At 38.5% G+C, this 16,939-nt stretch overlaps 1 protein-coding gene across 2 annotated transcripts in view; it reads left to right on the forward strand.

Annotated features, from left to right (window-relative positions):
• LOC131251340 (probable Ufm1-specific protease) overlaps positions 1–16,939 on the forward strand; it is a 91,827-nt gene that overhangs the window by 35,205 nt on the left and 39,683 nt on the right. For both annotated transcript variants that reach the window (XM_058252028.1, XM_058252025.1), the window contains 4 exons: positions 2,828–3,096; positions 5,898–5,985; positions 6,122–6,297; positions 8,272–8,362. In XM_058252028.1, coding sequence (XP_058108011.1) covers positions 2,828–3,096; positions 5,898–5,985; positions 6,122–6,297; positions 8,272–8,362 — 624 coding nt within the window. The remainder of the gene's footprint in view (positions 1–2,827; positions 3,097–5,897; positions 5,986–6,121; positions 6,298–8,271; positions 8,363–16,939) is intronic.

Consider the following 16,939-nt stretch of genomic DNA (forward strand, 5'->3'; position numbering starts at 1 on the left):
ACACATGTCATATGTTTTACACATGTGGCCCACACATGCATTGCACATGTGCACATGCAACACCCGTTTGAGCATGTGCTTAAACGAGAGGAATTAATGCATGTGTTTAAAGAAAAATATGTTAATGCATTAATGCATGTGCATGTGTTTAAAAGAAAAATACACTAATGCATTAAGGTATGTGCATATGTTAAAAAAAGTTGAGTTAATGCATTAATACAAGTGCATGTGTTTAAAAGAAAAATATGCTAATGCATCAAGGCATGTGCATGTGTTAAAAGAAAAAGAAAAAAAAAAAGAAAAAGAAAGATGAGTTAATGCATTAATGCATTCCTTGAAAGAAATAAGTTGTGTAAAGAGGGTAGCAAGAGGGGTACCTAAGGCGGTGGACCCTCCCTTATATAAAGGAAGGGCATTTTTTCAAAAAAGAGAGAAGAAAAATGAAAAAAAGAGAGTACCAACATGGGAGGAAGAAAGAGAAAGGAATAAAAGAAAAAGATAACGAAATTATTATTTTTAACGTCAGTACACTCGCACATGTATGCTTTTACGTTTTTTTTTTTCCTTTTTTTTCTTTTTAAAATTTGCTTAATTCCCTTTTAATTAATTATTATTTTTATTTATTTTCTTGTTATTATCATGCTTTTATAAAATATATAGTTTTGGATTGATATTAATATTGTTTGGATTCTTTCTTTCTTTTTTTTTTTTTTTCATATGTAATGATTAAATTTTAGAGATTTAGGTTTATTGATTTTATTCCCTAAAATTTTTAAATATTTCAGAAAATTTAGATTTTTATGATTTAATTCTTAAAATTTCGGATATTATACAAGAAACCCCCCAAATTTTAGATTTATTAAACGTATTTTTGAATACTTTTGATTTGATGATTTATGTACATCACTTGTATTGTAGATTTGATCAAATAAGAGTGATCATGGGGTATTTTGGGAATATTTGATTGATGTATTATTGGAATCACGCATTTTTGGAATTGTGTTCGGAATACCGAAAAATAGGTAGGGGGGAAAACCACATTGGGTTGAAAATCCCTAAAGTGTAAATAGGTGGGGTGATCTAAACCCTTGGGTTGAAAGTCCCTAAAGCCCAATTGGTACCTCTTGGAACCTCTACTGTGAGGCTAGGTGGGTGATTACATTTGGATTGCAAAAGACCACTATGAGCCTAGGTAGAGTAGTGGTCTGGCCAACTAATACGTAAATGGGTCCGTTAGTGGAAGGCCAAGTGGGTGAGTAACTCGGGATTGCAAAGATCACTACGAGATCAGGTGTTGTTCAAAAAGTTGAACTGTATTGATTATTGTCGATTATTGCATATCCAGCTTCATTCATGCTGTACTTCGTACGTATTCGCCTTGATATCTCGTTTATTTGTTCTTTACCTTCCAAACTTGCGTAAGGTTTTACCTTTCCTCCAATGAATATGCTTTATATGGATTAGCTATGTTGATCTTTTCAAAATTTGTTTGGGGATCTAATTAGTAGGCTTTGCAGCTTACCATTTTTTTGGAAATTTAAATTTTAGGAACAAGATGTCAAGGAGGTGCTTGATATCGCGCATGAAATTTTGCAAAGAAATAATCAACAACAAGAAAGGAAACAAAAGATTGTGGTCTTGATATCGCGCATGTTGCGATAATGATAATATTGAGATATTATCAATATTAGTAACAACAAATTGAAAACTGCATACAACAATGCGCTCATAAAAAAAATTTGAAGTGTGTGTGTATATATATAAAAACAAACTTCCTGTGATATCTCTACGATGGCGATATTATTGAAATATTGCCGATGCACTTGTGATACAAGCGTCACCTATAATTTACACAGTAAAAAATATTGGCGATATCGATACATTGGCAATACAAGCGACGCCTGGAATTTACACAATTGAAAATACTGATTATATCAATTCATTAGCGGTACTTAGCAATACATTGTTGATGCTTGGAATTTCTAAAACTGCTGGTGTTATCTGTATTGCTACTAGTGTTATCGGTATCACCAAGCTGGATATAACGATAATATCGAAGATAATTCAAACAATGGCCACACTATAGGTCCATAGTTGCGCCACACTATAGAAAATAGTGAACCACACGAGTTGGATGCCATGTCATTCACACACCAAAGTAGGCTGCACACAACAAAGTAGGATTGTCCTATGTGTGTGATAATAGAGATATGCTCTATCCATGATATGGACCACGATTTGAATGATCCAAATTGATTTGATGTAGTGCCATGTGTGATGGGGATGACTCACCACCATTTTCAAATAGGTGTTGAACTAACACAGAAGAAATAACTAAAAAAAGGAGATTTCACATAGCTACGCTACCTTTGCTACACGCTACGCTAAATCCCCTATATCGTATGCTACCAAGGAAATATGCTACATGCATATGTTACGAGCTCTACTGAAAACATTGGTGCTAAGACACATAGGACAGTCATGGTGATGATTTTGATAGTTGAGTCGTGAATGTTTTATTTTCCTTTGACTGATGCTTATTTGTTTAGTTTTGGAATGGTTATATTCTATAAATAGGAATCATTTGATGATATATGTGTGAATCATAGAATATGAATGTACAACATATAAGTCATGCCTTTTGGTACGGGATTAGGGTCGGATATCCTCAAGAGCCGGATTTCGGAGTGTGACAATATATCATTGTTGTTGTTGTTGGTTTTTTTTTCTTTCCCCCTTTTATCAGTGCATGTTTACACATAAGACTTTGGTCTAGTGTATCATTGTTTGTAATATTAACCCTGTAACTGTTAATAATGTTCCACAGAGGCTGGGGATATATTTTCCTCTGCTGTTGATGCTGCTGCTGCTAAATTTAAAGATCCAAATGCTGCATATATGGTTGAGGGGGTAAATGATGTGTCTGAGGAAGGATTAGAGCCCATTGTTCTTTGTCATAATGACTTAGATTTCCAGACAGATCTCTCTGAAGTCAAGCTTATGAAGAATGATTCTAAAGAATTTGATGCAAAGAATATATTATGTTCACACTTTTGCTCTAAGGCCAGACCTCTTTCGACATTGATTACAAGGGAGGTAAGTTAATTTCTATGACCTCCTAAACTTAACTACGATTAAAAACTAGCCAAGGTAACTGAAGTCCAGAGTCTGAAAACCTGATTGGCTTAGCTTCTTTTTGACTCAAAAGACTTGGAATGGTCTTTGTAAGACTCGACTAGGTCGTTTTACAAGCAATTCACAAGAGGATTGCTTACCATGCATGAGGTGTTATTTGGTTGTTTCTTTGGTGGGATCCATGATTCACATAGTTGTTGAGCACATAAAAGACATGTATCTCAATCCAAACCACCACCATCATCATCTAAGCCTTATACCAACTAATTGGGGTTGGCTACATGAATCCTGTTATGCAATTCTACTCTATCAAGGGCCATAACTTTAGTTAGAGCATAAATCCTCAAGTGTTTTCTTACTACCTCCACCCACATCCGTTTGTGTCTTCCCCTTGCCCTTTTAGAGCCTCCAACTTATACGAACTCTCCTGACCGGTGAAGTTCTTGGTATCCTTTGCACATGACCAAACCATCTAAGTCTACTTCCCACATCTGATTACCCATTGGTGCTACTCATAAGTTCCCTTGAATTTATCATTTCCGATTATACCCTTCCTTGTCTTGCCACTCATCCATCTCAACATCCTCATGTTAGTTACACTTATCCTATGAACATGTTCTTCTTCATTGGCCCAACATTCTATCCCATAAAGCATCGCTATTGTCTCTCATATCCTGTACTTTCTTTTCCTACCTGACCATTTAAGTCTCCTCCTATAAATAACCTCTCTCTATTTGGAATTTATTGCATTAGTCTATTCATATCCTCTTAGAATTGTCTCTTGATTCTGTCCTCTAGTTCTTCCTACAGTGCATGTGCACTGATAACATTGATTATCTCCTCTCCTAACCCAAGTTGTATTAATTAAATCCTATCACTTTCTTCACGTCTACAACTTTATCATTTAAATCTTTATCTATAACAGCCCCTACCCCATTTTCTATTATTATCCTTTCCCATATACCGAACTTTATATCCATCAATTTCTCTAGTTTTGGCCCCTTTTTACGTGTTGTCTCCTGAATGTAAGCTATATTAACTCTCATATATTTCATCATATGATTCATATGTGCTAGTTCTATACTCTTACCTGTCATTGTTCCTATGTTCTATGTGGCAAGATGAATTCTATTATCTTGGACTAGCTTCTTTAGTTGCGTGTCCAGAATGGTGTGGTAGGATTGCCTATTTCTCACAACAATTGAGTGTTGTTGCGGCTTGTCGCTTCTGGGGATGCCTAGCCAAGCCTTGCAGTTTTCTTACTGCTCCCAGGTTCCGATGCAACATGTCACTTACAGGGAATGCCCTAGCATGAGTTTGGAATGTCATATTGCTTGGATTTGTGATGGAAGGTATGGCATAAGTTTGACACTGGCTGCCAACATGACACAACCCTCCTTTCACTAGGCTTGGGACCGGCAATGACAATACAAACTTCCTACAGGCGCAATGTAAGAAACTATTCCAAGGACCAAACCATACAAGGACCTTTTGTTGATCTTTAATTACAAGAATCATATTGAATGGATGATGTTAAATGTCTGATTTTTGGCTATTAAATCAACGGTTACTGTAAAACCTTAGCGTTATGAATTCTACCAATAAATATCTATTGATTGGAGCTGAGGACTGTCTAATGAATCTTATTATAGGGCTATGACCAGTCTACAGTGGGTCCCCTGATTTGAATTTTAAAAATTAACTTCCTCACCTCTGCCCATCAAACAGCTACCTCTGTTTCTTCTGTACGAACTTGGTTTATGATATCTTGAGCCGAAGTGGACAGTTTAGATAAAGCTCTTGAATGCCATGTGAACAGTATACATGTTTTTCATTCATGAGTGTGGATTTAGTAATCTGCTAGTCTTTCCTAAGTTTGAGATGGGAATTATTAACGTGGTCGCTGACAATTGCATAAGACGCATGGATGCTTCATGGCACATTGATGACAAATGCATCACACGTGTTCCATAACTGAGACATTCATCAGATTAGGCCCACCACGATCACGCCCTGAACTGAGTCAGTTTGATCCAATCTCCAACTAGGCCTTAAATGTACATTTAATATTAACCATTGTTTTTTTTTTTTTTTTTTCTTTTCTTTTCTTTTCTTTCTAATTGTTCATTTATTTAGTACATGTGTGGTCTACCTAACAATCTGACCAACTGATTTTTGGGCCAACAATACTTCATGGCGTGACTTACCTGATGATTGGCTTGGATCTTGATCAAGTGTGACCTGATGCCGCATGTAAGAGGCAAGATTCTAAAAGTTTGCTTGAGTTCAATTAGCATTCCTGTATCAAGCATTTCAGTTTGTAAGAGATAAGGAAGAAAATGAGGGAAGAGGAATAAGAAAGCAAAGGGGTAAGAGAGAAGACATGGTTGAGCCTATAAGTGAGTCAAGACTTGACTGAGTATTCGCAAGTCTTTACGAAGTCTTGGCTGAGTCTTAACTGAATCTTGTGCAGCCTGACTTTCAGAGGGACTTGGCTTGAACTTTTGCTGAGTTGAGTTGACTTCCAAGTCAAGTACGCGAACTTTAGTACTATGCTCAAAATTCCTTAGGCCGCTGATAACAAAATACTCAAATGAATTATTTCTGGTCTGTTTTTCATGGTTCTTCAGTCTGTGTTTGTTCCTTGAAGTTTTGATATAGTCTGGCCTGCGATTCTGTTATTCTTCTGTTTTGTTTCTGCCTCAATGATGACAACTATCTTCATCAATGAGTTATTTTGTTGTAAAAGTTTCTGCGGTTAGAATGCAGATGCAATACAAATTACGGTTCTTTTCAACCGATCAAGAAATGCTCCAAAAAATGCTGCACCTTATGCAGAGTATTTTCCAGGTATTGACTTAATTGTGATTTGAACTGGCATTATATCACTTTTTTGTACCAGCATATGTCCTATGGTTCCTGCTTGGTTGGTGGTTTGTATGCACTATCCCTCATTTTTATGTGTGCTAAACATTTTCTTTTTCAGCTTCAGAACCTGCGAGACTTTTAGTTACCAGTTTTAAGCTAGATGTGCTCTCCTATGCTTCAAAGGACCTTCCTGTGTCTTCTGCTGTTTCGAAGCTGATTGTGCCAGGATTAGTTGACCAGTTAATTACCATGAAGAAGGCTATCTTACCCAGCCTCTCAACCCAACATCCTCAGGTAATGATAATCTTATAATTTTTTATGATTTTGTGTTAGTCTATTTGCTATAGTCGCTCAGCATTTTTTACCATGTGATATTCTGTTCACCATTATATTTTTAGAAGAAGAAATAATAACCATGCAGAACAATGTATGACCTGTCTTTATCTTCAAACAATTCCCATCTTCAAGCACATGGTGTGGGGTGTGTGGGGTGATTCACTCCCATCATCTGTCATCACTGATGTTCTGTGCTGGAGCAGCTGCGATAAACCATTCCTGCATCAAATGTCACTGGGGACACATTGGCCTGGAGCTCTGTGGTTGGTGTTAGGTAGGAACATTGTTCGAAGGTTGGTATTGGGTAGAAACATTATCGAAATATCCCTGATATTATTTGCATCTCCAGCTCAACAATACCGATAACATTGGTAGCGATGCCGTTAACACCGGTAATATACAAAATTCAAGGTATTGGTGATGTATCACTAAATATCACCAATGTATCGCCAATATTTTCAACTGTGTAAGTTCCGAGTGTCGCTTGTATTGCCAACATATCAATATCGCCAATGCATCACCAATATTTTCGATTGTGTAAGTTCCAGGTGTCACTTGTATCAGCGATATTTTGATAATATTGCCTGAAATCTGTTTATTAAAAATTATCCGTTTCAGTGTTTTATTATTATTATTATTATTTTTAAATGGGCACGCAGTTGTATGGTTGGATGGATAGATGGGATGGAAGGAATGGTTGGACTTATTACTTATGACAACACATTCTTTTAGGCCCCTATTAAATGGAAACTTATTATGCATGCATTTTTATTTTTATTTTGCAAATTTTTTGATTCCTAAATATGCAAATATGTGTATTTTTAAGCATCTCTTGGGGTTTCCCTGAAAGTTTTTACCTTTTTCCCCATGTTTCCCAATGTTTCCCAGCATTTCTGGTTATCAGTGATATTATCGATGATATCAATATTGTTTACGTATCCCTAGCCAACAAAACTTGTAGCGATGCCGATACTTCGAACACTGTAGGAATAAGTGTTATTGATCAACCCTCCACTGGCTTCTATTGGTCTCCAATGATGTCAACACCTGGATTTGCTTCCTTTGCTTTGGCTTCTACACTTTTTTTTTTTTGGAATAGGTTTTAAAAGTATCCATGACTTTCTGCGAGACACTTCAAATGATGAATGCTAACTTTCTTTGCCTTCCCTGGAGTATTTATTTATTTATTTAATGGGAAATGAATTTTTATTAAGAAGGGAAAGATAGAGACAACTAACAAAGGATACTACAAGTCTCCACATGGAGGGGACCCAAAAAGGAAATAGAAACAGAAGCCCCATGGAAACCACTAGACTGAAAAAAAGGAAAAAACTTAAAAGACAGCCCCAAACAGCAAGCCCCTCTCTCAGCCTCAGTGTTGTCTACAACAGATAATCTGATATGAGCTGCTTCCCAACTTAGCTAGCTGATCTGCCGCCGCCTCATTAGCTTCTTTGGGGACAAGAGCCAAGGAGAAAACATGCTGGTGACACAGGTGAAGGGCCTCCTCAATCAATTCAGATGAAAGGCCAGCCTTGGGTCAGGAGACAGCATTTTCTGAATCACTTATTATTGCAGGGCAGCGGTTAAACTGGACAACAGTTTTAACTGCTTATCACCGCAGCTTCATCAACATGCCAATAGGACCTGAAAATTCGCTTGATGAGCTATACCACTTTCTGCAACAACGATTTATCCGAAATTTGTTCTAAAAATCTTGCAATTTTTTTTTTTTTTTAAATTTATTTGCAGTATATTTATAACATTGTCCCATATGATATCAGACTTGTATTTTCTTATGCTCGTAACAAGGCCTTTTTACATTCTGCAACCAATGATTTTTCCTATTTCCTTTCACAAAATCTTACTTTCTATTTTGTGAATATCGTCAATACTGTCCTATATTTTAGCCATGGCTTGTTTTGTTTGCAGCCATGTCCATATCACTTCTTTCCTCCAGGGTTTTTGCATCCAATAACGGCTATCTATGAACTTGGTTATGGGGAGACAGAGATGAAACAAGGTATTTTACAACTGTAGGTAATGCCGGAGTTTATTGTAATGGCAATTTTTTCAAATATTTCTAGAATGATGCTTCTCTAATTGGAAGTGATGTCGAACTTCATTGTAAAGGAGATTTTACACTGAGGTATATCTTTTTCTTCTGATTTATGTTTTATTCTCCTATGGGAATAAAGCATGCATTGTCTTTTGGTCTTCTAGCTGTAGTTTATTCTGCTTTGTATTCACCATTCAAGTGCTTCTACATCTAACCATCAATCCTTCAGATTTCTATTATGCAAACCTTTCAAATTTTAGTACCTATTTAGGATGCAAAGTTTTTGAAACACAGGTTATTATTAAAAAATTTCTTGAAATACCATATTCAGGAGTTCTGTTTACACCAAATCCATTGTGAATCATATGGATGCTTCCATTAAAGTTTGGATCATGGCCTGGCCCAAAAGTAAGAATTTGCTTGTTAAGTGGACAAATATGTGCATGTCGAATATAGCCCACTGATCAAATTTTTATGCCGATTTTCTCATACATGTGTCACCTACTTAATAATAGGGATGGACCATCTTGCTTTTCAGGCCATGCCATGTATGTGGTGGGACCCTACAGATGAATGGCGTGATATTGTGCATATGTACCACATTGTCTTGTGTGTGTTTTGAATTGCCTCTTCATGAGGATTTATATGATCCTCGGCCTCATAAACATAATATCCTCAGGTTTTCCAGTTGTACAAATCCATTGGTTCACTGATTTAGACTTGTCAAGATGGGCCCACCATGGATGAACCATGCCCTGAAACTCTCCATGAGTGGAAATAGCCTAGCCATCAAATCTTTTTTGGTCAAATTTAGTTGAATGTTGAGTGTTGTTGCACTGGAGGATATTATGCAGAGTTAGGGTTATTCTTAACTTTCGGTGTAGGGGGTGGGCTTCATTAGACCAGTGCTCTTCATGAACGATAGAGGGTCTTATGATGCGGATACCAGGCCATTCAAAGTATATCAACGCAGGAGGCGTGCGTCACTCGTGTCAATGTGGTTGGATGACGGATAGGGGTCGGGTCTCTAGAGGTTAAAGACCTTACACATGTGTTTGTGACATGTGTAAGTTGCTTATAGGAGACACTTGGACCGTTGGATCGCTAGGATGGTGTGATCGGACCATTGGATCGTCACGGCCCACCTTCATTACACCACCTTCACGGCACTATCATCGGGGCTCATCAGGCATTTTCAATTTGCATTTAGTTTATGAACATTTGACTTATTTAAGTTTTGAGACAGTTTGTACACAATTTTGTACGAGTTTTTTTTTTTTTTTTTTTTTTTGAAATTTTGGTAATTTCATGTAATTACGAATTTATAAGGGTTGCCCTAAACCAATAACATGTTATGGATGTTTTATAAAAAAGAAAAAAGAGCTTTTTTGCTTCTGACGATTTCGTCTTCGACTTCGAGTGATTAGAAGAGGGCGTGAGGCCCAGGTAAACGATTTCTCATCCACTACTTCTTTCTCCTTCTCTCTTTTCTCAAGGTAATCTTTTCTCTAACCTCATTCTCTTCTTTTTTCTCCTAGAATCTTTAGATCTAGAAGTCAAATCTTGTTTCTTTTTATCTAAATCATTAGATCTCAAAAGATTTTCATCCCCCACATAAAACCCATCACCCAAATCTAAATCTGAAGAACCACCAATTCTTTTCTGAATTTTTCAGATTTCCCAATCCAGGAAATTCCTATTTTTCTGGATTAGAAAATCCACTTGGATTGTTAGACGGACCTATTGCAAGACGAAAGTTCTATCTTTCGCCGAATCCAACTAAACTTAGATTTTAAGATTCAATACTTCATGTTTGTGGTGGATGGCCATAATCAATACTGTATTAACCTTATTTCGTTCTTGTTTTATGATGTATAAGGCTGATATTTTATTTGTTATTTTTTTTTTTTTTTACATTGCATAAATCTTCCCCTTTCATATACCATGCTCATTTAAGGTTGTATTAGGTTGTCCGACATCAATTTTTGGTATCAAAGATTAGGTTTCTTGCATTGGGTCGTCTTAGATCGAGTTATCAAGAGTCTAGATTTTTATTTTATTTTATTTTATTTTCTAGGGTTTCATGCATCGCATATAGAGTCTAGATTTGAAATTTTCAGATTTGCATTAAAAAAAAAAAGAGTCTAGATCTGAATTTTTCTACATTTGCATCATTTTAAAAGTTAGGATCGTTAGTGTCCATAGTCTTATGTTAAAACAATCTCCTAGAGTCGTGTTTTAGAAAACTTAAGTTGAGTCTTATTTTGTATGCCCACTCGAACTGGTAGAGGATTTGGTCTACACCCGATTTTCAATATGGAACAGTTGACTGAGATGATGAATACGATCAACCAACGATTGGCCGCCATTAAGGCGCAATCTAGGAACATGAATACCTGTATGGATCAGATAGAAGCGTCCCTAAGAGAAATCTCCGACATTGGAGGGGATGAACAGTCTCACATAGGGGAGTAGTTGAGGAATGGGTAGGAAATCGTGGTAGAGGTCGTGGCCCGTGTGGCCGAGGGGTAGGACGTGGAGGGGCGCGAAATCTGTAGCCCGCTGTCGAGTATCAAGACCGTTATGATGTCGATGAGAGGGTCTTAAAGAGTGTTAAAGTAGATGCTCCTAGTTTTGATGGGCGTCTTGACCCAAAATCATTCCTTGATTGGTTAGCGGACATGGACCATTATTTCGAATGGTATGAGATGTCTGAGAACCGACAGGTGCGGTTTGCGAAAATGAAACTTGTGGGTCAAGCTAAATTATTTTGGACAAATACGGAACGTAGGATCGAGAGATCAGGAGGTGTCCCAGTCGCGCATTGGGTAGAGATGGAGTTATTAATGGAAAAATATCTTCCTCTCTCTTACCGTCAAAAGCTCTTAGATCAATGGCAAGTATTACGCCAAGGATCTATATTGGTTGTAGATTACATCGCAAAATTTGAGGAGTATATGATGCAGTGTAATATTCAGGAGGATCCCTTAGTGACTCTAGCGCGTTTCAAGGTGGGTCTTCGCATGGATCTGCAGCATGAGCTTATGACCCATGCAGTGAGTGACTTGGATCAGGCTTACCAAGTTGTATAGGAGTTAGAGCTTTACCTAAAGTCTCCTGTCACGAGGCGCTTTGAGTCCCGAGACTCTACTGTTAGATCTGGTTTTCAGGGAACCAAACCTAACATTAGAAGTCAGCCTAGGGTGCAGGCTAGTGCACCGCCTAAGCCTAAGGATGATAAGGGCAAAGGTGTCTTTAGTGCCAATCCTGGCAGCGGTAGTCACTTGAGATGTTATGAGTGCGGAGGTACAGGTCATTTCGCATACCGGTGCACGACAAAGACTTGCGGGAAAGCCTTAGTCACAAACGAGTCAAATGAAAATGCGAATGACATGGGTGATTATGAAGTTGAGGAATATCACCCAGAGATAGGTGCTAGTGATTATGAAGAAGAACCAGAGACTGCACCTCTAGCTGTAGTTAGATGTGCTTTAGCACAGGCCAAAGAGAGTGATGATTGGCACAGAAGCACAATTTTCTACACGTTTATCAAGAGCGGTGACAAAAATTGCAAAGTCATCATGGATAGTGGTAGTTGCACCAACGTGTTCTCAGCTAGCACAGTCACTCGTTTAGGTTTGAAGCCCATCTCTCACCCTTAACCGTACAAGGTTTCTTGGGTTGACACGTCTTTTATGCCTGTGTCCCAGCAGTGTTTAATCCCCATCCAAATCGGTTCATATCAAGACATGTTGTGGTGTGATGTTTTACTTATGGATGTAGGTCACATCATTCTAGGGAGGCCGTGATTATACGATAGAGATGTCACAATTTTCGATCGCTCGAACGTGTGTACATTCACGCATGAGGGCAAGAAAATCAAGATTAATCCGTTGCCACCCAAGAGCCACACGGACAAGGCTAAGGATGTGAAAACGAGTGAGTCAAGGAAGGATGTGAGGAAATCTATTCCGAAGTCTCTACATATCATAAATGCAAAAGAGTTTGAGAAAGAGACAGGATGATTCGATGGTGTACGCCCTAATGGCTAGGGAAGTTACACCCGAGGTTCATGTAGAGTTACCCCCTGAGGTGACTTCGGTTCTTGAGGAGTACGGTGATGTATTCCCCAAGGATTTACTAGATGAGCTTCCACCTATGCGGGACATCCAGCATGCCATTGATCTCATCCCGGGATCTTCTTTACCGAACCTTCCTCATTACAGGATGAATCTTGCAGAGTATACAGAGTTGTATAGACAGGTAAATGAGCTCCTGCAAAAAGGTTTCATCCGTCAGAGCATGAGTCCATGTGTCGTACCAGCACTATTAACGCCTAAGAAAGATGGTAAGTGGCGGATGTGTGTGGACAGTAGGGCCATTAATAAGATCACGATCAAGTATCAGTTTCCGATACCGAGGCTTGATGATATGTTAGACATGATGGCCAGATCTACCATTTTTTCTAAGATAGACCTCAAGAGCGGGTATCACCAGATACGCATACGCCCTGGAGATGAGTGGAAGACAGCCTTCAAGACGAAGGATGGGTTGTACGAATGGTTGGTCATGCCCTTTGGCTTGACTAATGCACCCAGTACTTTTATGCGTGTGATGACTCAGGTTTTGAGACCCTTTATGGGGAAGTTCTTAGCGGTTTATTTTGATGACATACTCATATATAGTACCACTAAAGAGCTGCATCTCGACCACTTGAGGCAGGTCTGTAGTGTCCTGAGGGCGGAGAGGTTATGTGCAAACCTTAAGAAATGTTCATTCCTGTCTGATAGAGTTGTCTTCTTAGGGTTCATAGTGTCGTCTGTAGGAATGCGAGCGGATCCAGAAAAAGTCAAGGCCATAGTTGACTGGCCTGAACCGCGGAACATACATGAAGTGAGAAGCTTTCATGGCTTAGCCACATTCTATCGTCGGTTCATTCGAGGGTTTAGTACTATTATGGCTCCCATTACTGATTGCATTAAAAAGGGAGAGTTCATATGGTATTTTGGCCGCAGCTAAGGCATTCAAAGATATTAAGGGCAAGATGATAGAGGCTCCCGTCATGCGTCTTCCAGATTTTTCTAAAGTCTTTGAAGTAGCGTGTGATGCTTCAGGCGTAGGTATAGGAGTACGAAGCCAAGAGGGTCATCCAGTTGCCTATGTCAGTGAGAAACTGAATGAGGCAAAACAAAAGTATTTCACCTATGACAAAGAATTTTATGCGGTAGTGCAATCGCTATGTTATTGGCGTCATTATCTTCTACCGCAAGAATTTGTCTTGTTTTCTGATCATGAGGCTTAGAGGTATTTGAATTCTCAAAAGAAGCTTAACCTAAGGCATGCCAAGTGGGCAGCGTTTCTTCAGGAATATTCATTTGTCCTGAAATATAAAGTCAGGATTGAGAACAAACCAGCCAATGCCCTTAGTAGGAGAGTGACATTGCTCAACTCCTTGAGTGTAGAAGTTGTCGAGTTTGAGCAATTGAAAGATGAGTATCCCATGTGTCTAGATTTTGAGGGAACATACGCGTCACTCTTTGGTGCCCAGCATAGTTCGGGTGAGTTCGTGCTGAAAGATGGTTTCCTTTTCAAAGGAGACCGACTTTGTATTCCCCGCACTTCTCTCCGGGATTTCCTTGTTTGGGAGCTTTATTCTGGAGGTATTGCTGGTCATTTTGGTCGAGATAAGACCATCGCCCTAGTGGAGGATCGATTTTATTGGCCAAGTTTCAAGCGAGATGTAGCCAAAATTTTAAGGCAATGTCGAACATGTCAACTGGCAAAATAGAAGAAGCAAAATACTGGATTGTACACGCCATTGCCAGTGCCACACGCACCGTGGCAAGACATGAGTATGGATTTCGTGCTTGGACTTCCCAAGACAATTGAAAAGCACGATTCCATTTTTGTGGTCGTGGACCGTTTCTCAAAAATGGCCCACTTTTTCCCTTGTTCTAAAATCTCAGATGCATCCAACATAGCTAAGATTTTCTTTGAGGGGGTGGTTCGATTATATGGTTTGCCTAAGACCATAGTGTCTGACAGGGATGTCCGGTTTACTAGTTATTTTTCGAAGACATTATGGCATATGATGGGTACGAGACTCTAGTTCTCGTCTGCTTACCATCTGCAAATTGATGGCCAAACTGAGGTTGTGAATCGTAGTCTCGGAAATCGACTACGATGTTTGGTGGGTGAACACATTAAAACTTGGGACTTAGTCCTGCCAGTCGCCGAGTTTGCATATAACAGTTCAATTAATAGGTCTACGAGTATGAGTCCATTCGAAATTGTTAGTGGTTATAAGCCTAGACTACTCATAGATTTGTTACCTATGTCAGTCACCCAGAGGACCTCAGAGTCAGCTGATGCATTTTCCCATCACATTCATGAGTTGCATGCAGAGATAAGGAGGCGAATAAATGCTAGTAATGAACAATACAAAATTTTAGCTGACTTACATCGTAGAATTCAAGAATTTAATGAGGGTGATTATGTAATGGTTAGGATGAGGCCAGAACGGTTCCCGCAAGGTACCGTTAAAAATTTACAAGTACGCAGTGCTGAACCATTTAAGATTCTGAAAAAGAATGGGTCCAATGCGTATGTGATAGATCTTCCACCTCACATGGGGATTAGTTCAACATTCAATGTGGAGGATCTAATGCCTTGTTTAAGCCCAACCTATAGACCCTAATTTTGTTCCAAACCATTGGCCAATTTCTAAATTTTCTTCCCAACCTACACCACCTATGCCTACTATACCTGAGATAAGAAAAGAAATTGAAGGAATTGTGGATGAGCAAATTGTTTTTACTCGAGACGGTGGATTTCAGAGGTACTTAGTGAAGTGGAAGAACAGACCATCATCCGACTATACCTGGTTGACAGAAGCAAAGTTACAGCAACTAGATCCAGATTTGTTAGAAAAGCACAAGATTTTTATCTCGCCGGAGTCGAGATCTTCTCAGCTGAGGGGAGTTGACGCGGACACCAGGCCATTCAAAGTATATCAACGCAGGAGGCGTGTGTCACCTGTGTCAATGTGGTTGGATGACAGATATGGGTCGGGTCTCTAGAGGTTGAAGACCTTATACATGTGTTCGTGACATGTGTAAGTTGCTTATAGGAGACACTTGGACTGTTGGATTGCAAGGATGGTGTGATCGGACCGTTGGATCGTCACGTCCCACCTTCATTACACCACCTTCACGGCGCTATCATCGGGGCCCGTCAGGCATTTTCAATTTGCATTTAGTTTATGAACATTTGACTTATTTAAGTTTTGAGACAGTTTGTGCACAATTTTGTGCGAGTTTTTTATTATTTTTAAAACTTTTTTTTAGTAGGGGTATTTTGGTAATTTCATGTAATTACGAATTTATAAGGGTTGCCCTAAACCCATAGTAGGTTATGGATGCTTTATGAAAAAGAAAAAAAGAGCTTTTTGCTTCTGACGATTTCGTTTTCGACTTCCAGTGATTGAAAGAGGGCGTGAGGCCTAGGTAAGCGATTTCTGATCCCCTACTTCTTTCTTCTTCTCTCTTTTCTCAAGGTAATCTTTTCTTTAACCTCATTCTCTTCTTTTTTCTCCTAGAATCTTTAGATCTAGAAGCCAAATATTGTTTCTTTTTATCTAAATCATTATATCTCAAAAGATTTTCATCCCCCACATAAAACCCATCACCCAAATCTAAATCTGAAGAACCACCAATTCTTTTCTGAATTTTCCATATTTCCCAATCCAGGAAATTCCTATTTTTCTGGATTAGAAAATCCATTTGGATCTTTAGACGGACCTATTGCAAGACGAAAGTTCTATCTTTCGCCGAATCCAACTAAACTCAGATTTTAAGATTCAATACTTCATGTTTGTGATTGATGGCCATAATCAATACTATATTAACCTTATTTCGTTCTTGCTGATATATATTTTTTTTTTTTTAAATTTTTACATTGCATAAATCTGCCCCTTTCATATACCATGCTCATTTAAGGTTGTATTAGGTCGTCCTACATCATCTTACTTACACAAACTAAGAACCCAAGGATACTGCACATATGCTTTGGCCAAGTATCAAATAATTCCTTGCTTTCCACTTTGCATCTATGGATGACCCTGGAATCTCTCCAGTGAACCTCCATGTAAATGTATTAGGTTTAATCTCTCCAGTGACAGTATAACGAAACCCTGAAATGCTTTTGTACCGCATGAGGATGCTAATTTCATGGTACATGATGGTAGTACTTACCTACTTGGTAGTAATGACTCTCTAGTCTCTACCTTCTTTCTACTCTCTACTCTATGATTTATATTTGAACTGATGAAGATGATGGCTGATATATCATATGAATTTATAAGAATTATTAGAAATTTAGAGGTCAAAGACTCAGCAACTCACCTTTCAATAGGTTGGCTCGATAGACAACATTCTTACCAAAGAGTGGTCTGATGTACCATATGCATGTCAAACAGAGAAAATGGTTAGATTCTTGTCTTACACATTTTTTCCTTATACTTTGATACTTTTTTTTTTCTTT

This window comes from Magnolia sinica, chromosome 1 (genome assembly GCF_029962835.1).
Source record: "Magnolia sinica isolate HGM2019 chromosome 1, MsV1, whole genome shotgun sequence".
Taxonomy (NCBI): Eukaryota; Viridiplantae; Streptophyta; class Magnoliopsida; order Magnoliales; family Magnoliaceae; genus Magnolia; species Magnolia sinica.